Consider the following 26,468-nt stretch of genomic DNA (forward strand, 5'->3'; position numbering starts at 1 on the left):
TTCCCCTCTGGAGAAGTGATTTTCCCTCGGCAAACCTCAGCCTCTTCTCTCTGGTAAAATGGGATAAAGCCTTCTAAAGCCCCCAGGCTGCAGTGCACGACGGGGAGTTCAGCCGCCAGTACTGCTGCACATCTGCAAAAGGGCGTCGGTGCGGATCCTGGGACGCACGCACAGACCACTCAGCCCGGGCTTGCCGTGGGGATGGGGCTCAGCGCCAAGTCCGGCGGACACAGCAGAGCACCAGCCAAGAGCCTCAGGCCGCAGGGACGACAGAGCTGAATCTTATCTGTTCTCTTACTTGATCTTGATTTTTTTTTAAAAATTGACATGTTCTGCTTTTAGAATCAGAGAAAATAAGCAAAACACAAGAGTCCCGCCCGGAAGCCCAGTCCTACCTTGCTTGATGATGGGGGACTTGTGGCCGCTGTCCACCACGAAGGAGAACATCTTCCCGCTGGCGCTCACCGGCCGTTGGTGGGGGGCAGGTGGGACCACGGAGGTCCTGGGGAACCCCTGGGACCAGCTCCGCTGCAGGGGCACCGGCCGGATGCCCTGGTAGAAGAGGTTCAGAGGTGGTGGGGGCGCCTCGAGCGGCTGCTGGGTGGCCTGTGTCGGCTGTGGCCTCGGCCAGGCTGTGGGGCCCCTCGCCCAGGAGAAGATCTGCGGGCGACAGGAGAGTCAGGGCGGTTGTGCTCCGCGGTCACGGCGGCGCCGCTCCGTCCCAGCCTCGCGACGGCTGCCCTGGACTCTCCTCCCCTTGGGTGACGGCCCTGCGTGGGCCACAGAGCACACCGCACGCCGGCACCCATGGCGCGATGCTTTGCGGGGACCTGCGGGACGGAGCTGCAGCCCCCTGGAAGCTGCTCCGGGGACAGAGACCTCCGTGCAGCAGAAACGTATCAGAAGGAACGGTGGTGCACGCCCACCAGGGGCCTGCGTGACGACTGCCCTGCCTCCCTGTCACCCCCACCACGGCTTTGCCGCCGTGGTCAGTGCTGGGAACGCAGCACCACGGTCTCCGTCCAGCCTGCTGATGACGAGGCGTTGCAGCTGGAAACTGGCCACCTGGCACGTGGCACCTTAGAAGCCAGGCAGCGCCGCGGGTCGGGGCTCGGCTCTCCCTTTGCGCTTAAGAGGGTGGCGGAGAAGACGCGCATAGTGAGGCGCAGTGTCGGGTGGCAGTGGCGTTGCGGACAGCGCCATCACCGAGGCCGCGCTCTGCCGGCACCGAGGGCTTCTCATCCGACGCAGCGGAAGGTCTCTCCTGTGCCCACGGACACGTGAGGCGCCAACACACCCCTTAGATCACTTTCTCGCTCATAAACGTAAGCAAAAAATATCCCCAGTGTTAAGGGTCTTTGACAGTCACCGTGCGCTGGCTCGGGACCTGAGCAAAGACCACCGGGAAGGTTCTGTGAGGACCGCTGGCTGGGTGGGTCCAGGGAAGGGCAGCGGGAGGTCACGGTGGTTTGTGAAGAGCGGGCTGTGTGTGACCTATGGCAGCAAACTTTTAAATCGGAAATTATATATTTCCCCACGTTTGATGGGTCACGACAGCTGTACCAGTGGATGGGATTTGTCGTTACGTATTCGCACAATACAGCGACATAGTTTGGCCACTATCACGCCCACCCCCCCACCTTGGTCCCTTCCTCTCCCTTTCACTTCCTGGGATCTGCCCCACCTTCCTTCTCCGTTTTCCTCTCAGCTTCCGCGCAGGGAGAACACATATGACCCTTGACCTTCTGAGCTTGACTTATTTTGCCCAACACCAGGGTTCCGGGTTCCACCTGCTTTCCTGCAAATGACATGGTCTCATCTTCTTTGTGGTGAATCAAACCCGGCGGTGCTAGACACCACCCGTCCCTTGGGGACACCTGGCCGGCTCCTGGCCTGGCCCTTGTGCCTTGTGCGGCTGTAAACGAGGCTGCATGCATCACGGTGGCCTGGGGGCTTCAGTTCTCCAGGACACGTCCTGAGGATGGGTGGCTGGGTGGTGTGCGGTTCCTGCCTCGCCCTCTGAGGACCCGATCTCCACGGTGGCTGTGCTGATGGACAGTCCCACGAGCAGCAGACCTCGCTCTGCCCACTGCACTCTTCAGAGAGCTCTTGGTTACACGCCATCCAGCAGGTGGCGGAGCACCCAGCTCCGGGCCTGGCACACACCGTGGGTGTCTGCGGGCCGAACCGGACCAGCCGAGGGCAGAGTGTAAGTACGGCGTCCTTCAGCTGGTTCTGGGGCGAGGGTAGGAGAAAGGCACCAGGATCCGGAAATTAAGGAAGTGCTTGAGAAAAAAGCCGTGGCCACATGTCAGAGGGGCGTCCAGGCCACCAGGGCATGAAGGTCACGCGGTGGCCAAAGCTGGAACAGTCTGAGCCACAGATAAGCGACCAAGTGGAGGGTCACGACCCCAAGTATAAACGGAGCGCACAGGAATCCAAGGGCCCAAAGGCGGCTGGGCAGACGCGGCCCCGGAGGGCCTTGCAGACGGCGACGCTGCCGCTCCAGCAGGGGGAGCTCGTGCGCCGCCCGAGACTGACCATGCGCAGGGACGATGGAGAAAGCCGGTGACCAGCGCCGGGTCCAGCGCACGCGGGAGAGGAGCTGATGGGGTCCCTGACAGCGGGGCTGGCCGGACGCCTTCCGAAGGTCATGGCCCCAGTCTAAGCAGAGACATGCAGGCACAGAGGGGGGGCGTTCCCAGGACACCTGGCCAGTGCGCAGGGTCCCAAGGCCATGAGGACCAAGGGAGACTGAGGCAGGGTCGCGGACCCAGGAGACAGGCGGCTGAGCAATGTGGACCCGGGGCAGCGTGGATCCTGAAGTATGTTAAGACCAGCGGGCCCAGGCTGAGTGTGTGCTTGTGCATGTGTGCAAGTGTGTGTGTGGGCGTTTGTGTGTGCATGTGTGTGTGCATTTGTGTTGTGTGTGCATATGAGCATGTGCATTTGTGTGTGAGTGCGTGTGTGTGCATGTGAGTGCATGTGTGTATGTGTGTGTGCATGTGTGCATTTGTGTGTGCGTGTGTCAATGTGAGTGTGCGTGTGTGCATGTGTATGCATGTGTGTGCATGTGTTGTGTGTGCATGAGTGTGTGCATTTGTGCATTTGTGAGTGCGTGTGTGTGCATGTGAGTGTGTGCGTGCCTGTGTGTGCTTATGTTTGTGTGTGTGCATGTATGTGTGTATGTGCTTGTGTGTGTGCATGTGTGTGCGTAAGTGTGTGTGTGTGCATGTGTGTGCATGTGAGTGCGTGTGTGTGCATGTGCGTGTGTGAGTGCATGTGTGGGGGAGACCGCTGTGGTCCAGGAGGTGCTAAGGCTAAGGGAGCCACAGGAGGTCTAGGCGACTTTCTGCACTATTATTGCAACTTTCTGAATCCAAATTGTGCCAAAACCAAAAAGTTATTTTCAAAAGGGCCTTTGAGTTACTAGGAAGCAAAAATAGCAGACTCCCTCTGTGGTGGGAAGTGAGTCCCTCAGGAGACCCTGGGCCCCCACCTGCAGCCCCTGCGGCCTCTGATTTGCTCGATTTCTCTTATAACTACCAAGTGAAATGACTTAAAGGGACTGGACGGTGGGAAGTGGGGAATGGGGGGCTGATTCCCTTCACCCCAGGGAGGGGAGCGTGAGCCAGGCCTGGCCAATCAGAGCATTCCATGCCCTTGGTGTCAGTGATTGTTTCTGGGATAGTCACTTGATCTAAAGCAAATCAGTGAAGAAGCTGGCTTGTTTTAGAACAGTGTTGGAGCTACTGATGGCTACCTTGCCACGGGTGGGTCAAGAATCTGCCTCAGATTGTGAAGCTAACAAAAAAGGAGGAGGCAGATTCCTGACCATCATTTTTGCACCTGGATCCAGCCAGGCCTGAAGCCCTGATGCCTCTGACATCTTGCCTTTTTTGTTTTGGCTTAGGCCACTTTGAGTTGGGGTTCTGACACTTGCTAACAATGAAATTTTCTAGACAGTATGCTTATTGCGATTTTAGCACAAGCACCACTATGTGGTCAGAATTAAAGGTACTATTACACAGGTTCTGACATTCTCAAATGAAACTCACCACGCTGTAATCATGATTTACCTTTAAACTTTTAAAGTAAAGCAGTGGCCCAGAGAAGTGATCTAAGACCAAGGAACCCATTGCAAGACAGGGAGTGAAACATTACATAGGGAAACTTGGAACAAGTTAACAAATCTCCAGCTGCAGTCTCCTGCAGAGTATAAAGCCTGTATTTCTGCTTCAAAAGTTACACCAGGGAAAACATTCCAAAGTGTTAAAACTTTGCAATAGAAGAAGCAGGTGAAAGTCATAATATACACTTGTGTATATAGTATGAATGTCTAGCGTATTCATGGGTCACCTCGGTGCAATTCTTTTGTACAAACTCATCTCTATGCACGCTCGTGTATTTAGATCCATGTTTCCAAGCTCTGTTTTAAAGAGGTAATGAAACGATTGCTCCAAATCTGCGTTTTCTTATTTCTCTAACTACTAACGGGCCCGGCTCCGGGCAGGGAGAGGGACTCAGTCCGCATCAGTTCCTCCTCCCCACCCCCCACCTATTTTTTTCCTTCTGCTTTCTTCGGAACCTGAACAGACTGCCAGGTGGGTGCGGGGGTGGGGGTTGGCAGGCTCCGGGCCCTGTGCTCTGGCTCCTCGGGCAGTGGATCGGGAAGGCCGAGGTGGTCCACACTGAGATGAGTGGACAGGGCTGCTCTCCAGCGACGCTTGTAGGAAGAGCCTGGGCTCGGCCTCTCGCTGGGCTGTGGTTGGTCCACCACAGGTGGAGGGCGGGATTCAGCCTCACACAGAACTGGGTCAAGCCGCCTCCCTGCCCAGGTCCCTCGTGTGGCCCTGACAGTGCGTGAGATTCCAGCAGCTGCTTCGGGCTTCATGAAGAGCTCGGGGCACTTCCTGGGGCACAAGAACTGCTCACGACACCCTGGCCACCGGGCAGCCGTGTCCTCCAGGAAGAAACGGGAAGGGAGCCGGGGTCGGCCTGCGTCGGAGCTGGGTAATGGGGGATCCTCCCTCCTTGGTGGCTATGTCCTCGCCAGCAGCACAGGAAGTCGCAGGCTGGCCTGGGGCTGCAGTGAGCACTGTGACCCGAGCGCTCGCATCCCTGGGGTGCCCTAGGTTCCGAGTCGAGGACTAGGGGGCCTGGCCCTTGACCTTGGTTCTGGCCGTCACTGACACATAATCTCGGGCAGGTGTGGCACCTCTTTGGACTTAGCTGACACAGATGGGGTGGTCCCAAGGCTTGTGCGAGGGTTCTGGAGGGGGCCCAGAGCCTCTGACGAGCGTGTAGAAACTGGCAGAAGTCGGAAACTGAAGCTCCAAAGGCCGGGCATCCAGGTGCAGTTGGAATGTGAACTTGGCCCACCAAAGCTTTTGACCAGCGTCCTCCAAGATCTTCCCCAGGAAGCTGTGGGCAGCGGGCACTGTGGGCCTGCGGGACGGGGTGCCAGGGGGTTGCGAGGGTGACGGACGCTTCCAGAAGTCACCAGGGAGTCTGGCTGGACTGGGGACAGGGCAGAGCAAGCCAGGGGCGGGCCCGACATGGGAACGGTGTCAGCCAGTGCTGCCCCGCTGATGCCCGGGTCCAGGCTAGCCCAGAGCCCCTCCTGGGTCGGGCCGGTGGAGCTGTCCTTGGGAGAGGAACCAGCCCGACGCGCCCTGGGCTCCTTTCTTCTCTCTGGGTGGCTCGATTTAGAGTCGTCATTTTTCAGAACAAGACGCAACTCGTATGTTCTGGTGAAGGGTTTCCTCAGCTGGCTGCCACGCAGGGACACCGCTGGTAACGCCAGCCCTGGCCACAGCCCTTCCTGGGGGTCGTAACACGCAGACACACCCCAACAAGAAGCCAAAGCCACGACAGCAGCCGCGCCTGACTGTGGCTTTGGTTTCAACCTCCTATCTGTGGGTGGAGACCCTCGTTACTCCGAGGCTGCTTCGGGCTTTGCGGTGGCCGGTGGGTCACGTCCTGCACAATGCCAGGGGCGCCATCTGGGTGGACCACAGCGTGAGTGGAGCCCGTGGAGGCCCACGTTGTGGGGACCTGGACCGTCGGGGACGCTTCCTGGTGCCAATGTGCTCTGACAGTCAAGAGCCTCTTCCTGCTTCTCCCCCGTGTGTCCTCCCACGGGTCTGTCACTTGCAAATCACCTGATCTGGGGAGGTCCTGGGAGGTCCCACCAAGGAGGCACGGTCACCAGTCACTGACTGGATAATTTGCATTCAGCGCCCCACTGAATTCCACAGAGATCCGGGTGGTAGGGACTATCAGGATCCCAGGTTTGCAGAGTGGAAAGTGTGCCTTTGAGAAGGGAGGCACCTGCACCTGACCTTGACCTTGACCCCACCTCTGTTGAGAGCGGACTGGGACTGGGCTGGGCTGCTTGACGTGGCCTGCAGGACACCTGCCTGATGCTGTCCCTAACTTCTCCCCCACTCCTGCTCCCTGAAAACACCCCTCCATTGTCACGGGCACCATGCGGGAAGTAGCGACTTGTCCTCTGGAAACTCTGCCAGGAAGAGAAGAGCTGCCCCTTGTGATATGAGACGGTTCTCCTCCAGAGGAGAGGGCTGGAAACTCCACCTCGGGAGACCCCGGCGCTTCCCGGGACCCAGGAGGTCAACGGGAGCAGGAGTGTGCAGGCATCAAGCTGGCCACGGATCCTCAGGGAAAGTGGACGCGAGTCACTCTCCAACATGTGCTTACACAGGAAAACAGCCCGAGTCAGGGTCACCGGGCAGGTGGGAGAGACGCCATAGGAGCAGCCGCCTGCCTGGGACCCCCAGCAAGAGCCCAGAGGCCCACGGGGGGACAGAGGCTGTGGGATGCCACCGCGGGGGGAAAGCAGGTGGTGGCTGCTGGGCTGGGCGGTGGGGCACGTGGGCTCTGCGGGATGAACGCGGGCGGTGCGACGGGCACCCGGGCCACTGGTGTCCACGGGTGAGCACGCAGGGAGGCCGGCCTCCTGCTGCGGCTCCCACCGCGGTTCCCACGGTGAAGGGATCGGAACTCCGCCAGCCGAGGGCCCCCGGGCTTCTGTGGGGCGGGTGATGGAACCGTGCTGAGAGCGGACCCCGCGATGCTGCCAGCCCCGAGCGTTCAGCAGGGGTGCCCGCTTAGGGTGGGCGCAGCCTGCGCAGGCCACGCGAGCCTGGAGGGAGCCACAGACGGACCTGCTGGGGGCAATCCTGGGGGTGCTGGCGTGCTGGCTCGGCCTGGCCATGGCCTCACGGTGCAGCCACGTGTCAAAACCCCCAAGTCAGGGGCTTTAACCACGGGCAGCTGATGCGTCAGCCACCAAGACAAAGCTGGGGCTTTAAAAGGCAGCGCGATATCCCAAGGGACGGTCCCCTCCTGGATCGTTAAACAATGCCCCCTTCGACGGGAATAAATACTTTTGTAGGGTAAGGAGGAAACGTATGGGCATATGAATTGTGCGTCCTCTTCCCTCCCACTGACAAGTCACGAAAATCAGAATTTCCTAGGGAGGGGGCCCAGGAACCTATGATTCGACCGAATATTTCTGAAAAATTCTTGTAATCAGACTCATTAGGGAAATGCTGCCTCAAACTTCACAGACTTGGGTCAGAAATTCCATTTTCTTTCACCCCTAAAAAGTCTACAAATGCTACGTACAGAAGGTTCTGTACTGGTTTCCCTTCTGTTGGGGCGCATCAGACTCTATGGAGCTCGTGAGAATGCAGGTTCCAGGAGTCTTGTGGGGTTGTTAGCTTTAGCATAAATAAATAAAGGAGGAAATGTGTGTAAATAAAATATGGGGTGCCCAGGTCAACCTGAGTTTTAGGTAAAAACCAAATATACTTTTTAGCATAAGTATATTCCACATTTAGGACACACTTGTAACTAAAAATCATTTGTTCTCTAGAGAAAATTAAAATTTAACTAGGTGTCCTGCATTTTCTCTGGCAACCCTAAGCATGAGTCCTTGGGCCTGGGTGAGTTCAGCGATCTGCCGTCACGTGGTTCTGACACGGGGGACCTAAGAGCCCCTCTTGAGACGGCTGGCCAGGTCCACGCCCTCTGGGCCCCTCCCGTGCTGTGGGGGGCCCAGAGGATTCCCTGAGCAGCCACGCGTTAAAGTTGGTCCAAGGAGGAGACAGAAAACACCAACCCACCCCAAATTTCCAAAGCTGACCGTGAACGGGGTGGCGTCCCGGTCCACTTGGCCCATGGATCGCGAGGGCGGGTCCCCTTGGCCAGCTTCCACAGGGCTGTCCTGAGCCCAGCCCCAGGATGCTGGCTAGACTGCAGTCTATGGTTCTTAGTCCTGGCCTAGGACGGCTTTAAGCCCCGAGGTCTCCGGCCCTGAGCGGTGCTGCTGTGGGGAGGGAGGCGAACCCCCGACTCCCTGGACACAGGTGACGGGGTCACTTTGGTGCCATGCCACTGAGGGGCCTCGGGATGTGAGTGTCACAATCCCAGTTGGCTCCTTGGACCTTCGCACAACCACCATAAGACCCCCTGAGACCCCTGTCAGGGCGGCAGTCTGTAGAGCCAGGAGGGGCGCTCCGGCCCAGTGGCTTGCTCGAGTGCCCGCGGAGTACGTGGTGGCCGCGGGGACTGAGGCCAAAGCCTGCGTCACGAGCCAGCCCCGTGCTGCCCGCCTGGTGGGCACACGTTCCTGGTGACTGGGATTTTATGGGCGAGTCGTGAGTTGCTGCACTTAAATTGAGACACGATTTAGGCCCTGAGCCTGGCACACCCCGGATCTGGGCCTGATGGCGGCTGTCCTGTCTGGAGGGACGCTGAGTTTCATTGGGGCCACCCATGAGGAGGGACGTGGACACCGAGAGGTGGTTCCCGGTTACTGCCCGGGCAGCTGGCTCCTCCCTGGCAGGTGGCTCCACCCCACCGAGCTGCAGGGATCAACCAAGCCAGGCCCGCCCCAGATCCGCGCCTGCCTGCGCCTCGGGCGCCTGGGAGGCCCTGCTCGCCCTGGACCCGCGGGGCGGGCTGCACGCAGCCGGGAAAGGAGGGCCACCCTGCACGGAGCTGCGGCCCGGAGGTGGAGGGCGACGGCTTGTTCCCTGTCCCCTGGGCCCCTGTCCTATGCAGCTTGGCCCCTGACCCCGGCCGCAGGGCCCCGGCTCACCGGGGGTGGGTTTTCGACGACCAGTTCATAGGTCAGCCCCACGGAGCCGAACCTCAGGATGTCTCCGGGGATGAGCTTCACAGCCACGTTCTGGATGTGACACTCGTTGACGAACGTGCCGTTGCGGGAATTGAAGTCCTGGAGAACGAAGCCGCCCTCCGCCTCGCTGAACTCGATGAGCGCGTGGTGGTTGTCGATGTCCGCGGACTGAAAGAGACGCAGGTGGCCCCGGGTCAGCCGGCGCTCAACGTGGCCACGCCGGTGAGGGTGTTGCTTCCACTCGGCTTTGGATCCTCCCCCCCCCCTCCCCCCACCTTTTTTGGCACTGAGCATTGGACCCAGGGCCCAGCAGGGCACAGCAAGCACTCCATCACTGAGCTACCCAGCCCACAATCCATTTTTAAAGGATGCTGAGGATCAGAGAGGTTAAGTGATTTGCCCAAGGCCACACAGTGAGAGTGTGTTGGTGTTATCTGGCTGACTCAGACCTGGGGACGGGCACCAAGTTGTTGGGTGGAGAGTCAGGGAAAGGCAGAAGGGACTCAGTGGGTAAATGTTTGACCAGGGAGTCGGCCGATTCCCAGTTCCTCAACTCTGCACAGGCACCTGCATGGTGGGAGTGGAAGGCTGGGCAGGAAACAGAAATGGCCAGACACAAGCCACTAAGGCCAGTGGACAGTGAGAGCTGTCCTGTACCCCAGGAAAAGGCCAGGTCCAGGGAGAGGGTACCTATAGGAGATGGGGGTTTGCCGTTTCTCATCCTGCTCATACAGGAAAAAAAAAAGTTTTCTTATTGAAGAAAATGAGAAATGGAGAAAAGCAGTGAAAAGATATTAAAACCTGGTAATCCCCTCCCCAGAGGCAGCCGCTGTTCAAACCCAGGCTCACATCCTTCCTGGTTTTTTCTATGCTGACATTCTTTTAAAATTAAAACAAAATTAATCACACCACACATACTTACGACTACCGTTCTAAACTTTGACCACAGCGAGGCACTCCTCGTGTGACTAGTCATTCCTACTGCATCTCCGAAGCTCCTCGGGGTTTATCTAACCAAAGATGATCTGCTTTCCTACAGGGGGCCCGGTGTGACTGTGGTCCCCGGAGGAAAGGGGTCCCAGCCAGTGCATCTGTGAGCTGGCAGAGGGGACAGGAGCACCTCTTAGTTTCTTTTTTTTTTTTTTTTTTTTATCTGACTGAACCCAGGGGCGCTTAACCACTGAGCCACACTGCCAGTCCTTTTATTTAGATTTTGAGACAGGGCCTGGCTAAGTTGCTGAGGTTGGCTTTGAACCTGCCACCTCCTGCCTCGCCGCTGAGTTGCTGGGATTACAGGCGTGCTCCACCGCGCCCAGGTTAATTCCCCTTCAATAAGAAGAGCGAGCCAAACTCAGCATCCAGGGCAACAGTACCTTCCCCAGGCCGCGGCCCTGCAGGAGGTAAGGAAACACGTTTCTTTCTTTTCTTTTCTCTTCATTTCTATTCTATTCTGTTCCTCCTCCTTCTTTTTTTTTAATCGTGGGGCCTCGCTGAGTTACCCGGGTTGACCCTGAGCTTGCCTGATCCTCCGGCCTTAGACTGAGCAGCTGGGACTCCATGCGTCTAGCACCAAGCCTGGCTGTCTTTGTCTTTTAAGGACACGGCCTACAGGACCCCCCCTCCAGCCTGAGACTTTGTAATTATTTTCTAAGTTCATCTCCTTCATCTTCTCAGGATGTGCCAATCGGCTCATTACAAAGTACTTGCACTTGGAAACCGAAAAGCCCATCGTAAGTACCGACAGCTTATGTTACTAATAAAACATATCGACGCATATGATGAGTAGCACTGTGACCCTGAACTCTGCGTGCCAGGAACCTTGCCAGCTGTCTACTGCAGGGACCATTTCATCCTCACAATCCAGACAGTCCCTGTTTTGTAGAGGAGGAAACTGAGGTATAGAATGATGGATTTATGTGGGGCCAACAGCTTGACAAGCCAGGTTTGTGCCCAGGTTTTCCCAAATTGAAGTCTGTTGACAAGTTTCCATCAGACACTTTAACATTCCAAATACAAAGACACCAAAGAAAGGTGGAATAGCTAAATTCACTGCAGACAAACTGACTTCAGACAGGAGCTACTGGGGATTAGGAAGGCATTAAAAAATGATAAAGGGGTCTGTTCTCTAAGAAGACATAACCCTAAACATGTATGCGCCTAACAACAGAGTCCAAAAATACAAGAGGCAAAACCCGATAGAACTGCAAGGAGAAACAGACAGGGCCATTGTGGTAGTTAAGATGCCATCCCTCCTCTGTCAGTAACAGATGGATCCAGCAGGCAGAAGGACAGATGAACTGCCTGGCACCATCGATCAGCCAGATCTAACTGGTGTTTACAGAATACATAATCCAACAACAACAAAACACACATGCTTTTCAAGCTCATATGGGACAATCATTCACCAAGACACACCACATTCTGAGCCATAAAACACACCTCAACACATTTTTAAAAGAATAGAAACTATGCCATGCTCTCAGATCACAATGGAATTACATGAGAAATCAGTAAGAAAACGATTGCTGGAAAATCCCCAAATACCTGAAGATTAAACAATATACTTCTAAATGGCCTAAATACCGCCTGGGTCATAGAGAAGTCCCAGAGCAGTGGAAAACGAGCTTAACTGAAGGACAATGAAAATACAGCGGGGATTCTTCTGTCTGTCCTACTCACTTTTCTCTATCCTCCTGGCTTTCCACTCTTCTCTAGCACACGCCCTTTCTCTTTCCTTTCTCTTTTCCTCTCATTTTCTCTCTTACCCTGCAGGGAGACACTGTTTGCTTAATAAATTCCCTTATGTGATTTCCCGTGTCCGGCGTGGTTTCGTGGAAATTCCCTTACAGTGGTGCCGTGACTCGGGATGGGATCTTCCTCTGTCTCTTAAGAGAGTGGAACACCATCTGACGCCCCAGTGCCCCCGGACACGTCTCCACCTTCCATTCTGCCCAGTTGCTCTGCTCTGCATTTATCAACGGACTTCAGGTTGGTGAGTAGGCCGGTTCCCCTAGGCTGATTTATAGTTACGGCAGCCCCTGTAGTCGGTCTTATCTGCCGGGTGGCTTCCTGATTTTATGGTGGAGATCTCGCTCAGGGTTGAGGCTCATCTCATACTCGTATTCGCACTCGAAAACCTGATGTCAGGTCCTCAACGCTTCCCGGCTTTGGCCTGGCCCACATGGATGTTTGTGTGACGACACCATCTGTGTGCCGCCTTCTCGTCTCCAGTCGATGACTCTGTGGCTCGGGACGCCGGGGCACAGACTCGGCTGTATCAGTCCCCACCATGGAATCTGGGTCCTCCAATCTGGCAGATTCTACCCTGGGAACCCTTCGCCCGACCCCTGGTACTTAAAGCCATCAAAATCCGTTTGTGAATGGCACACAGCTTCCGTGAGCGAGCGGGCAGAGGGAAAGGGATTCCTTATCTTCAGGTCTCTTCTTTCTTGCTTCTTGGCTCTTCCTGCAGGCTCAGGCGCCTCCGGACCCTGCTTCTCCGTCTTCCCCTGCTCCCCCATGTAATATAAGCAGCCCCATTCGCCAAGTAGTGGGAGATAATTGTTTTAACAATTTTCTGCGTCCAAACCTAAATTAATTACTAAGTTAAAAGGTCCTAAGTATCAAGCTTCTGCTAGAACATTTTAGCCCCTTTCAGATTCAGATCTCGGTCAAGGCTTACATTGAAATGTAAATGGAGGAAGGCGCTGGGAAACCAGTCTCAAGCCCAAGGAAAAAAAGTGTCCATTTTAAATTTCTCCTGGCATACAACTCAGAATACTTTTCTCCCTTTCACCTTTTCTTTCCTTCTCATTTTCTCATGCTATAATTAGTGACCATTATCATTTTTCTTCTAGGACTTTTGTTTTTCTTAAATGCTGTATTTTTGAACTCACAATTTTGATCCTACATACCTAAGTTAATGATTTTTGATCAGTTCTTTTTATCCAATTCTAGAGTTATTTTTGAACATCTGTTACATTGCAATGGAGATGAATACTACAAGGCCTTTACTTTTGTGTTAAATATAAGCGTGCATAAAAATTAAAATTTTAAAAATGGATCCAAATATTTTTAATTCACGTGATTTAAAGAGGTTCAATTTAAATTGGGTAAACTAATAGAAGTAAAATGTCCTTAAAATTAACTCACAAGTCTCTAGGTGGTCAAACTAATAAAATGTTGATGTTTATAAAATGTCTAACATCAATTTTTCTAGGACTTTTCTTCAACAGGAAAGAGACGGCAAATGCTGTTGGTACACTTGTCTGATATCTTGGTTTTTCTACAATAAGATGAGTGAATTAGAGTCGACATGTATGGGATTACTCAAATGTGTTTGTTAGAGACATCTGATTAATTTACAAAGTTATTCCATGGAGTAACATACTTAAAAACATTATTTTTGTATATTAAATGTGTTCATATTTTCCAGGTATACAAGGCTTTAAAGCAGAAAATTTATCAAGCTGCTATTCTCCAAATTAAACTTGTCTGTAATGGTAAACCTATCATTTAATGTTCTATTATAGGAATTGTCATCAATAGGGTATATATAAAATTTGTTAAATGTATTTCTAAAAGTTAATGAGAGGACAGTTAAAAGCTCTCTCAGCTTTTCTTTAATGCTTACATACATATATAAATGTTGCTGACATAACTCTTTAGATCTGCATTTCCATCAGAGAACAGAGTTCCATCTGATCTCAGCTTAATCTTCAAAATCTATGTTTATAAACCTTTATTTTCTAATATTCCTTTGCCCCTCACTGAATTTGAGAATTTGGTCATGCTGGTCATAGCAAAAGAGGAAAAATTAGCTTTAGGAAAAGTCCCACCTTACCTGCGATAAGGCTCTGCCTCACAACTCTGCTGCATGTCAGAATGGCTCCAAAGTAAGCCAGACTTTAACTCATTTAAAGTTGTGTTCAAAAGTCTGATGTTTGTTGTAAAGATTACTGTGATCTCAAACGGGAATTCAGCCAATATTCAAGATAGCTATTGCACAAACTGAATGTTTTACTGTTGATGATTCCATTTTGTATTTTCCTTGTAAACTCTAATTGTTGCCTGATCAATATTTTGCAGAAGTACTGCTTCAAGAGCAAACACCGTAAATTAACTTGGAATAGTAAGCCATCAGCTATAGGACAGATAATGTAAACCCCAATTATATAAAAGGGGGTAAATAACTGTAAAGTCATAGACATTGAAGTTAAAGCCCAGTACTCTTGCTTTATGACTGGTGAGACTGACTTGCTTGATGGTTAAGATCAAACTTAGAGATTGAGATTAAATACAGAGGTCAAGAAAAGTCCATATTTGGGTCTTGCCCTCAAAGTCAGCCTGAACCCAGGGAACAAGAGGACTTTTCCAAGGAGTTTTGCAACTCTGGGTCACACAACCTCCTGACCAAGGAGATTGATGAGGCCACTAGAGGAAAAGCCACTCAGTGCACCGCTGCAGAGGAGGGTCATGGAAAAAGGGAGACACCCCTAATGCTTCCAAGGGGAGCCACCTCATCGAGGAGACCCTGCCTAACCAATGGCACTAATGGAGCTAAGAAGCTGCTCTTAAGTTCTCTATGAGTGACCCCTGTGGGAACTCAGCTGATTCTTTAACAGACAGGAACAGGTCACTTTGACCAGCTTGATCTTAAACACCTAGCAAAACAGTTAAAACCAAAATATAGCCATTCTTGGGCATTTAAAAGAAATAATACTTAAATGTAACTTAAGATGTACACTTGTGTTAGCCCACTAGAATAAAGACTAAAAGCTACAAAAGAGATTCTTAGGCAAATGTGCCTGATAACTATCAAGAGAAACTGCCAGAGTCAGAAGTTTTTAGTCAGTTTAAGGCCTACAGACACAGGGAGGTTTAATCGATGTTTGCTAGTAACAGAAGTATAGAGATCTCTACTAAATGTTGTGTTTACATCCCTGATAACCTGGACAATGTTAAAGTTCCCAAATAAAGGCCTTGTCCTCTCCAGCCTTTGCTAGGCCTTGTTATGGGAACAACTTCTCAGTTCTTCCACCCCCTGGTGAGGAATTATTGACTTCTGCCATCTTTATGATACGCATTGGCATGTTCCAGATTCTGCAACATTTATATTGTATAAATCTCATTTCAGTACTCATGTCTTTTTGTTCTTCTCTCATAGAAGCACCCATCCCCAGATGCCTTTACAACCTGCTCTTCCCCAACTGGACTTCTACCATGGACCCCTCAATTGACCCGATTTCTAAAAAGGAACTCCAAACTGCTTGCCCACGCTGCCCCCTTCCAGCTCGAAGAAGCCAGATTGGTCATCGACCCCCTTCCCCTACAGCAGTGAAGGAGCTCCTAGTATTAGAGGGGTGAATGAAGTCAGAATTGGGGACAGGCAGTTAGTGTAGAAATAGGGGATCAGTCAAATCGAGGAAATGAAGTCCATGAAAACCATCTGCCTTTGGCAGTCTGGAAGGAGAATGGACTTTTTACATCTCACCTGCAAAACCAGCCCCAGTCACTTAGGCAGGAAGGAGAGAGAAGGCTTCAGAAAGAACTGGAGAGCAAAAGATTTTCTTATAAAAAAAGAAACGGGGGAATGTAATGTATAAAGCTGCTCCCCTGCCCATCAGGTGCAGTTATTTTCCCCGCCTCCCAACCACTTGTCAATCTGTGAACATCCTGGCTAGCTATTGGTTCATCAGTCAGCTTGCAAGTGTCCTTCTCCAATATTGGTCCCTTGTTAGCCCGGCGGAATTCAACTGTTTACTGTAGCTTCCCCGCCATTTATTTCCCATTCTTCTGTCTGTCCTACACACTTTTCTCTATCCTCCTGGCTTTCTACGCTCTCTAGCGTGCGCCCTTTCTTCTCCTTTCTCTTTTCCTCTCATTTTCTCTCTCACCCTGCAGGGAGACACTGTTTGCTTAATAAATTCCCTTATGTGGAAAAAAAAAAAGAAGAAGAAAATACAGCTGGCCAACATCTGTGGATGCAGTGAGCGTAGTGTACCGATAGCGCTGACTGCAAACATAACCAAAGAAGAAAGATCTCAAATAAACCATTGAGGCTCCCACTGTGGGAAATAGAGATAGAAGAGCCATAAGTGTTGGGAGAAATCCTAGTTCTTGGCTCGCAGCAGCTAATGTATCAAGTGTGTAAACTTGCAGAGGAGCATTCTGCTCTGACCACCTAGGAATGTAAACAAGTGCCCCAAATTGACCTAGTGTTACCAAGGGAACCTGTATAGGAGCCTGGTGGTCTGATCCCCTGTGGAACATTGTGATTGGGCTGAAAGTCTATAAAATGCAATAAACGCGTTTGCAGGCTGCTCGCCACAAGCCTGCTTCTACCCAACTCCCGGGGTCTGGGTCCTGACTCCGCGGCTCTTACCTGCGCCTGAGCTAGCCTGGCACCCCGACACATAAGCCTAACACAAACACCACAGAAATAAAAATTAGAGCAAAAATGAAATAAATTGAAAAAGGAAAAAAAGTATAGTAAATAATGAAAGAAACCTGTATAGTTTGGATCTTTAAAGTCACCCAAATGCCCATGTGTTGAGGGTTCGGTCCCCAGCCTGCGGTCCTACTAGTGGGTGGAAGTTAGGTGACTGGGGACATGTCTTTGGAGGGAATCTTTGGACCTCAGCTTGCTCTCTCTTTTTGCTGCCTGGCTACCATGGGGTGAACAGGCCTCCTCTGACATGATGTCCCTTGCTGCCACAGACCCAAAGCAACAGGCCAAGCAACCAGGGACTGAAACCTCTGAAAACATGTGCCCAAATATACCTTTCTTCTTTAAGCTGGTTATCTCAGGTATTTTGTCACAGTATTAGAAAGCTGACTAACACAGACACTGAAAGGTGACTCTTTGGGAAGATCATTAAAATCGACAAACCTCTAGTAGGCTAACTGGAAAAAAAGAGAGAAGACACAAAGGATTGCAGGCAGACAGGAGAGAGAAGCCATTGCCATTGAGCCCAGGGATGTTGAAAGGATAACAAAGGAATATTATGAACAATTCTCTGTACACAAATTTGACAACTTAAATGAAATTGACCTATTCCTTGAAAGACAAAACTACCAAATGCATAGAAGAGGAAACAGAGGATCCTCTTGAATCAATAATTAATAATCAGAACTTGATTCAATAATTAATAATCTTCTGCAAAAGAAAGCACCAGGCCCAGATAGGTTCACTGATGCATTATATCAAACATTTAAGGAAGAAATGATCCCAGTTCCCCACGATTCTTCCAGAACCCTTTCAGTTCATTCGATGAGGCCAATATCGGCCTAATTCCAAACCCAGATACACACATTATAAGAATGGAAAATGACAAACAACGTCTCTTGCGAGCACAGACACACAATCTCCAACAAGATGTTGGCAAATGGAATCCGACACTGCACCAAAAGAACACATGGAGCGAGCGCTCCTGACCTGCGAAGGTCGCGACTTGGCGAGGCCGGGCTTGGCGGGACTCAGAGGCCCCCCGGCCTGCAGCGGGCACTGGAGAGGGTGTCGTGCGCGAGTTCTCAGCCCAGGAGAAGCTCAAGATTCAAGACTGTAGGCGTGGCTGCTACTGGCCGAGTGCTGCTCCCGCACCACCAAGAAGTGAAAAGAATGCAGAACCATCCCAAGCCAGGCGTCCACACAGTGAGCGGAGCGAACCAGGACTTCGGGAGTCAAAGCGTGGCCACGGGACTCACTGACTGCCGAATGTACCGAGGCAACGCAAGACGCTCATGATACAGCAAACTCTGTGTGTGAGAGAGAGATGGGGGAGAGGCGGACGTGTGGGAGCTCGCTGTGCTATCAGGAAGCGCCACCCATGTCACTTTCTCCACATTCCTGCCGATCACACTTTTTTGTGCTCTAGGAACCCTTGTTGACGCAGAGCAAAAGACAGATTCTGTGTGTTGCTTTTGGTTCTTCCCTTTCCAGGCCCCGTGACTTTCAGTTTCTCAAAAGCTGCGGGGCACCGTGGTGCACGCCTGTAATCCCAGCGGCTCAGGAGGCTGGGGCAGGAGGATCAAAAGTTCAAAGCCAGCCTCAGCAAAAGTGAGGTGCTAAGCAACTCAGTGAGACCCTTTCTCTAAAAAGAATATAAAATAGAGCTAGGGGTGTGGCTCAGGGGTCGTGAGTTCAATCCCTGGTACCAAATTTGAAAAAAAAAAAAAAGAAGGAAAAGGAAAGGGAATAAAAAGCTGCCAGACTGAGATTAAGACCATAAGCGAGTAGGGAGGTTTGGATGAATCCACAACACAGACCAGGCTCTGCCACATGTGAGACCAAGAGAGAGCTGCTGGGAGCCCCCTGATAACACCACTCCTCCTGTATTTGGACAGTGCACAACACTAACACTGGGCAAGAGCCCGGCTGCTGATGCAGGCTAGATGGATGAGTTCCCCACAGCTGGCTGCACACTATGGATAAGCTGTTTTCTATCAATTGCAGCTAACATATTCTGAGAGCTTCCTGTGGATGGGCCCTGCCAGAGCCCTCTGTGTTCATTCCCTTATGTAACCTGCACCTCAGACCTTTACACTGGATCCTATTAGCATCCCCATCTCACCGGGGAAGAACCTGAGACCCAAAAGGTGAAGTGAGGGGCCAGCATCACCCGGACACCAAACCCAGAATGAAAGGAATTACAAGAAAAGAAAACTATAGACCAATATCCCTCATGAATATTAATGCAAAACTTTTCTTTTTCATGCCATCTCATTATGTTGTGCAGTTTGGTCTTGAACTCCTGAGCTCAGGTGATCTTCCTGTCTCAGTCTCCCACACAGCTGGGACTACAGGCTCATGCCACTGTGCCTGGGTTATTGATGCAAAAAATATTTAACAAGATGTTAGCAAGTGGCATTCAATAGTTCATTAAAAAGATTATTATGCACGACCGAGTGAGGTTTATTCCTGGAATGCAAGGATGGTTCAATATGCGAATTTCAATCAATGTAATATACCACATGAACAGAAGGAAGGAGTGGACCCCCACAAAGTCATTTCAATTGATGCAGAAGAAGCATTTGACAAAGTTCAACACTCTTGCATGCTAAAAAGTACGCTCGATAAACCACGAATAGAAGGAAACTCTCGACATAATAAAGGACATATGTGAAAAGTCAGGTTAAGCTGGGCACGGTGGCACATGCCTGTCATCTCAGCAGCTAGGGAGGCTGAGGCAGGAGGATCACAAGTTCAAAGCCAGCCTCAGCAATTTAGCAAGGCCCTAAGCAACTTAGTGAGACCTTGTCTCAAAATTAAAAATGAAAGGGACTTGGAATGTGGCTCAGTGGTTAAGCCCCCTGGGTTCAATTCCTGATACCAAAAAAGAGAAGAAAAGAAAAGTCAAGCTAATGAACTTAATGGTGAAAGATTCAAAGTTTCCCTCCAAGACCAGGAATAAGACAAGGATGCCCACTCTTGCTACTTCCATTCAACATGGAAGTACTAGCCAGAGCAATTTGCAAGAAAAAAAAGTAAGATATTCAGACTGGAAAGAAAGGGGGGAATAAAGAACCCTGCTAGAACTAATAAATAAGTTCATCAAATTGTCAGGATATGAAATTAACACAAAAAATTTATTACTGTATATAACTGTGTTATATACAATAATAAATAATCCAAAAATATTAAGAGAATAACTCCCTTTTTAATAAAATCAAAAGGAGTAAGACATTTGGAATATACTTAGTCAAATAGGCAAAAGGCTTGCATCTTGAAAACTACAAAATGTTGCTGAAATGTAGAAAAACACACAAATAAATGGGAAAACATGTTCACGGATTTGAAGTGTTCATCCTGTTAAGCTGTCAATACTACCCAAAGCAGTCTACAGATCTAATGTAGGCCCTATCAAAATCCCAATGGCATTTTTTTTTTGGAAAGAGAAAAATCCTTCCTCAAATGCACATGACATCTCAAGGAATCCTGGAGAGCCAAAACAATCTTGGAAAAGAACAAAGTTGGAGGGCTGGTGCCAAAAGCTAATAAAAGGCACAGCAATCAAAGCAGTGTGACACTGGTATTTATGCCAATCAGATAACCAGTGGAATAAAATATAAAGCTCAGAAATAAACCTTTGCATTTATGGTCAAATGGTTTTTGACAAGAATGTCAAGACCATCCAGTGGGGGGAAGAACAATCATAAAGAAATGTTCTTGGGGAGACTGGATATCCATATGCTGAAAAAGAAATTTATAACAGAAGCAGAAATTAGTTCCAAATGGATGGAAAACAAACGTAAGAGCTAAGACTATAAAACTCTCCACAGAAAACACAGAGGAAACAACTCATGCCATTGGATTTAGCAATGATTTCCTGGGTGTGGTAACAAAAGCACAGGTTATAAAAGTAAAAATAGATGAACTGGACATTAAAAACTGCACCAAAGATGCAACTGACACCATGAAAAGACAACCTGTGAAATTAAAGAAATACTGATGTCATATACCTGAAAAGGAGCTAATATCCACAATATATAAATAGCTCCAACAATTCAACAACAACTACCCAATTAAAAAATGTGTACAGGACTTATTTAGATGGATGTTTCTCCAAAGAGGTAAAAATGGCCAAGAAGCATAGGAAAAGTTGCTCACTAACACTAATCACTAGGGAAATGCAAATCAAAACCACAATGAGATCCAAACCACCTCACCCCACTTAGGATAGCTATCATTTAAAAAACAAACAAACAAACAAGTATTGGCAGGGATGCAGAGAAACGGGGACCCTGTCTCCTGCTAGGGGACCTGTAAGAGGGTGCCGACTTGACAGAAAGCAATGGGTCCTGGAAAATTTCCCCAGGTTCCGCTTCTGGGTGAATGTTCCGAAGACTCCAAGGCAGGATCTGGGGAGACAGCGTACACCCGTGTTGGCAGCAGCAGATGCATGACAGCCACAGACAGATCCCACCCAGTGAGGGGACGGGGAAATGTGGCACCTACGTGTGGTGCAGCGTTCTTCCCTTTTTAGAAGGAGGGCACTCGGATACTTGCTGGAATGTGCTGAGCCTGAGGACATTGTGCCAAGTGAGGTAAAGCCATCACAGCAGACCATGTGACACCACGTCTGGGAGGCCCTGGCGGGGGCGCGTGGGGGACACAGGCGCCTGGGCAGGGGCCCGGGTAGGGTGCGGAGTCATTCCTGCCAGTCGAGGGTGTCCTGGAGATGGCTCACACAGGCACGGCGTATAGTCAATTAATTGCTGACTGTGGCCTTGAACATGGTTAGGACGGCGAATTTCCCGTTGTGGATTTTGTGGGACTAAAACAGTGTCGAGTGACTCACCTGAGGTCAAGAGGCTGGCAGGGGCCGCGTCAGGATTTGAACCCAGCCTGACTCTGGAACCCGTGCTTCCCTGTGCCTCGCAGAGCCGGAGGGTTTGAGGATAACGGGACAGAAACCAATGCCTCCGCCCAGCCTCGGCGCCTCCCGTCTCACTAACCACACGGACTCCTGTGGACACCTGGCTTCAAAGCATCACCGGGGACCAGCGTCCTCCCTGAGCTCCTGACTGGGGGAACGGGAGGAGCCCCTGCTACCAGGACATGCTGCCAGGACATGCTCCACACGGACCTGGAAGCTTCCTCCAGCGTTCCACCTCGCCTAGCCGGGACCTGGGCCTCCCCCTGTGCTCACCTCCCCGTCCCCACGCCTGTGGCTCTGCCTCCCCTACTCCCCTGCCCGCTTGGCTTCCTCCCTGGTCACTGGCTGCTGTGGGTCCTCTGCCTCCCCACCCCGCTACTGCTCCCCATTCCGGCAGTCCAGCTGGGGACGAGCACCCTGGGCTCCCCAGGCACCCGGCCCTGGGCTTGGGCCTCGTGCCACTTCATGAACAGCCTCCTAGAGTCTCACTCCACCCCTGCCCGGCCCCTCCTCCCGGGCCCTCTGCCTGCAGGCTGCCCGGACAGGGGCTGTCACGGGTCCTGGCCTTCTTCACACTGGGTTCGGCCCCGGGGAGATCAGATTGGATGGAGCAGGTGGAGAGGTTGGGGCGTTTAGACCCCCACCCACTGAGGGGCCACCAGGGGCCGAGCTCCCAGCTGGCACTGTCCCCCAGCTCCCTCTTGCCCTCCCCTCAGGCCTGGAGCTGCCCGATCACTCCGACGGGGTTTCTCTGCGCCCTGCATCCTCTGCAAGGGCTGCTTCTCTAAAGGCACCTCAGCAGCCCCACCCTCAGCGTGCCTCCCGTTCCCTGCCGGAACCCGGACCTCCCAGCTCAGAGGCTGGTGGGTAGGACCCAGTCCCCTTCCCACCACCGCCAGGGCTGAGCCTGTCCTGCTCTGTCTCCCCTGCCTGGGCTTGGCTCCAGCTCCTCAGCCACCTCCCTCGGCGCCTTCAGTGCAGCCTCGACGGCTGGACGCTTCCCTCCAGCCAGCAAGCCTGCTCGCGGCCACCCTTCTCTCAGCCGTTCCTGTCTCGTCAGGTGCTCCAGGGACGCTCCTTACTCCTCTGGTTCCTCAAGCCACTGCCACCGGGTCTCCCTATCTGCCAGTACAAAGTCCTTGCGGGTCCTCAGCCTCTGACCCCTCCATGGCCTCTAAAATAGTCTGAGGGGTGTGTGGCCTGTGGTTAGGGCAACAGGGAGGTGGGAGCCGGGTGCTCTGGGCACCCTCAGGCTGCTTCCAGGTGGGCGCCTGGCTCAAAGCGCCATGTGCCTACTTCCCAGCGGGTCAGCCCCGGGCAGCCCTGGGCAAGCAGCCCATGCTGTTGATGCCCGGCTCCCTCGTCTGTGAAGGGCACGGTGCAGAGCAGCCCTTGGAGGTGAAGACCAAGGAGACCACGGGTGGAAGGGTCACTGCTAGCGGCACAGGCTCAAGTGCCACCTGTGTGCTCGGCAGGTGCCCCCCCCCCCCGCACCCCCGGGGTGGTTTCCTTGCTGCCAATGAGCCGGACCAGTGTCCTTCACCAGACTGGCAAGATGCTGCCCAGCCAAGTTTCGGTGTGGTGAGACAGCGTTTCCAAATCAGCTGTCGTGTGTCATTCTCTTTCTTTTGGTCTCTGGTCCTGGGCCACCCCATCCCCCACCCCACCCCTGTCACCACCTCAGGGAAAGATGTAAGGCCACGACAGTGGAAAGGGGGTAGTCAAGGAAAAGGATGTGAGGAAGCGGCTGGCCCAGGCAGCAGGGGGCGAGGGGGCTGGCCTCCTGGCAGGCCACAGGCGTGGTGGGGGAGAGGCTGGCTCCTGGGGTCTCGGAGAGTGCCCTGGAACCAGGCAACCTGGGCTCGGGAGTCCGGGAGGTGCAGTTCTGCAGCACTCACTGCAAGTCCTCCTTCTGAAGCTCTGTGTGCCCACATATGGATCCCAGCCTCCACCTCCTTCCTGCGTGAGCTTGGGGTGACCTTGGGTGGGCTTCTTAGTCTGTTTATTCCTCTACTTCCCCATCTGAAAAATGGGAAATAACAGCCCCTTCCTCCTAGGGCTGTTGCAAGGACTCAACCAGTTCATGAACACCCACGGAAGCACAAAACCCAGCGCCCGCAGGGCAGGCCCCGGGGAACGCCAGGGCTGCCACAGCCCCGCCGGCTCAGCTGCATCTCGCCCCTGCCCCCACCATGGACCCTTCGGATTCCTCTGAACAGCCCTCCAAGCAGCGCCCACGGCGCCCGCCCCAGGGCAGGGTCCAGCCAAGAGGCAGCAGCCACCACAGTAGGCTCGTGGCCCCTGGAAGACACCCACGTCCCAGTCCTGGAACCGTGAATCGCAGCATTCCAGACAGGACTGCGCAGGGCTGGGAAAGATTCCTAATCGTGGCCTTGAAATAGGGAGATTATCCCAGATGGTCCCAGTGGTGCTAATCCAATCACATGCGCCCTTCGGAACAAAGAACTCGGGCTGGAGCCGGAGAGGTGAGTCCGAGGCCAGGAGGCCAGAGGACCTGGGCCACCAGAGGGAGCTGGGCCACGGCGCTGGCTCTGAGGACAAGGGGGCTGTGACCACAGAGGTGGGCAGCTTCTGGAAGCCTGAACCACCTCCAACTGGCAGCCAGCAAGGGACAAGGGCCCAGTGCAGTTACGGCACCTTCTGCCAGCAGCCTGCGGGGCCTGCAGGCAGACTATCCCGAGACCCCGGAGAAGAGCCCAGGCCACCAACACCTCCATTTTGGCTTTGGGTGACCTAGAACAGAGGAACTGGCTGAGGACACCCGGGGTTCTGACCTACAGAACTTTGAGATAATAAATGTGTGTTGTTTTAAATAGAAAACCAACACCGGAAACAAAATACACCACGCGTTTAGCACCAGCTAGGTGCTGTCCCAAGACCGTGTTAGTCTTATAACACGGCCACTGTGATTGTCCCCAGGACACGTCTCAGCAGTCGCCCTGAGGTCAGCTGCTTGCACAGCTTGCCTGACCTGGGCTCACCAGGGCAGAGCCAGGCTGCCTGCGGCAGGTGATCCACAGCCAAGTTCATGCACTTGACAGCTCAGAGCTGCTCAGCTGTTCCCTCACCGGTTCTGCCCCATGTTCTTTTGGAAATGACAAAGATGACCCACTCCTGTCTAGCTGGGAAGCCTTCTGGAGAGCAGTTCCAGCTTCCAGACAAGTCACTCCCGAGAGTCATGCCTCTTCTTCAGTACAGCTGGGGCGTCCTCTCCTGTCCTGCTATGCTGGGTTTCTCTTGGAAGAGGCACTAAGCTTGGTCCTCTCTGGGGTCCTGGCCCTGGCACCCCAGGCAGGATTCTGAGGGTCCCATAGCCAGTCTCAACGTCCCCCTTCTAGAAAACCTTGGCCCAACCCAGGCCCTCGCCTCTTTACCCCAGCCCCCCAGTAGAGGGCCCCACCTCTGCTGTTGCTTCAGGGAGGATCAGGAGAGAATCCAGTTCACTGACTGTTAATCTGTGCTTAGGGTTTCACAGCAAGGAATTCCCCGAGCTTAGTCAACTACCTTATGATCTCCATGAGCTCACAAGGAATTTCAGACATGTACATTTTTAGATGTTCCCAGAGTCAAATGTACGAAGTTTCCTTCTCTAGAAGCTTTGAGTCAGGCGGGTCTGAAACTCGACCCCCACCTCAGCTGGCTGTGGGACTTTGGGCAAGTGCCTTGATGGGTCTAAGCCCCATCTCCACACCTTTCTATGAGGATAATACCAGTAACAGTCGCTCCTACCCCACCTTGTTTTGAGGGTACCATTTTCTGTAATTCATGTACAGAGCACACAGGGACGTACATAAAATCACGCGAGATCCAGTCTCCGACGTAGTCTAAGAGTGAGAACTGTAGCTGCTTCTGTTATTTGTGCTGGTCTAAGATCACGATCTTGCCCTTCATACCCAGCAGGACGGCTACATAAGATAAAAAACAGAAAGTCTGCGCTGGCGAGGACCTGGCGAAGCAGGCTCTGGGCAAGGCGGCTGGGCGGTGGGAATATCATAGCAGTTTCCCCCCAAAATCAAAAGCAGACTTACCATGGGATCTGCCCATTCTGCCTCTGGGTAGGACCCACACAGAACTGAAAGGGTCTCAAAGGGTGTCCTCCAGGACGGTACTGTGCTAAGCAAAGTGAGCCAGTCGCAAAGCGACAGCCACTGCATGATTCAACTCCCTCGAGGGGACCCCAGTGGCAAAGCAGAGGCAGGACTGTCCAGAAGAAGCTGGCCATGGGCCAGAGAGGCGGGCTGGGAGTCACTCACTGTGGACAGGGCTTTGGGTTGCACAATAAAGTGAAAGTGCTTAACGCCCCACATGCACAGGGGTTAGGATGGCAGCTTTATGACAGTCACATCTAGAGAGAGGAGTGATCTAGATCTTTATTCTGAAGCTTTTCCTCCGGGAAGCCCTCCACCTGCTGGAGGGAAAGCGGCCCATAAATTGCCACGATGGGAGCTCCCGGGATGGATGAGCCCATGGGGCAGCACCCCGGAGCAGGCCGAGGTGCGCACTAGGGGCAAGAGGGCCAGCAAGTGCGCTCCCACCAAGAGCCACCCCAGGGTTTCATCACTGGACTGGGGAGGGCTGAGCGTCTCTACCCAGGTCTACCTGTCGCTTATTTCTCAGAACTTGAGGGGTTCCCTCCTGATAAGAAAACGCAGATTCAAACAGCACAGAGACCAGGTTTCAGCTCTGAAATGAACACAGATTCGCGGGCGGGCGGCGCAGGGCTGCGGGGTGGCGCCCCCTGCCGGTGGAGAGCGCGCCTGCGGCCGGGGCCTGGGGCCATCCCGAGAGGCGCAGGGGTCCAAGCCCCTGGCCTCGCCGATGGACTCGCAGGCCCACGGAATGACGGAAGTAGAAGGTAATCTGCGCGGCACTGTTTAATAACAAGAATCAGGACAGCGACGCAG

General features: G+C 52.6%; 1 protein-coding gene across 5 annotated transcripts in view; it reads right to left on the minus strand.

The window, feature by feature from the left end:
* Fhad1 (forkhead associated phosphopeptide binding domain 1) overlaps nucleotides 1–26,468 on the minus strand; it is a 112,462-nt gene that overhangs the window by 77,806 nt on the left and 8,188 nt on the right. For all 5 annotated transcript variants that reach the window (XM_047528089.1, XM_047528081.1, XM_047528095.1 and 2 more), the window contains exons 3-4: nucleotides 9,128–9,334; nucleotides 396–660 (exon numbers count right to left, since the gene is read on the minus strand). In XM_047528089.1, the coding sequence (XP_047384045.1) occupies nucleotides 396–660; nucleotides 9,128–9,334 (472 nt within the window). The remainder of the gene's footprint in view (nucleotides 1–395; nucleotides 661–9,127; nucleotides 9,335–26,468) is intronic.

Source organism: Sciurus carolinensis, chromosome 1 (genome assembly GCF_902686445.1).
Source record: "Sciurus carolinensis chromosome 1, mSciCar1.2, whole genome shotgun sequence".
Taxonomy (NCBI): Eukaryota; Metazoa; Chordata; class Mammalia; order Rodentia; family Sciuridae; genus Sciurus; species Sciurus carolinensis.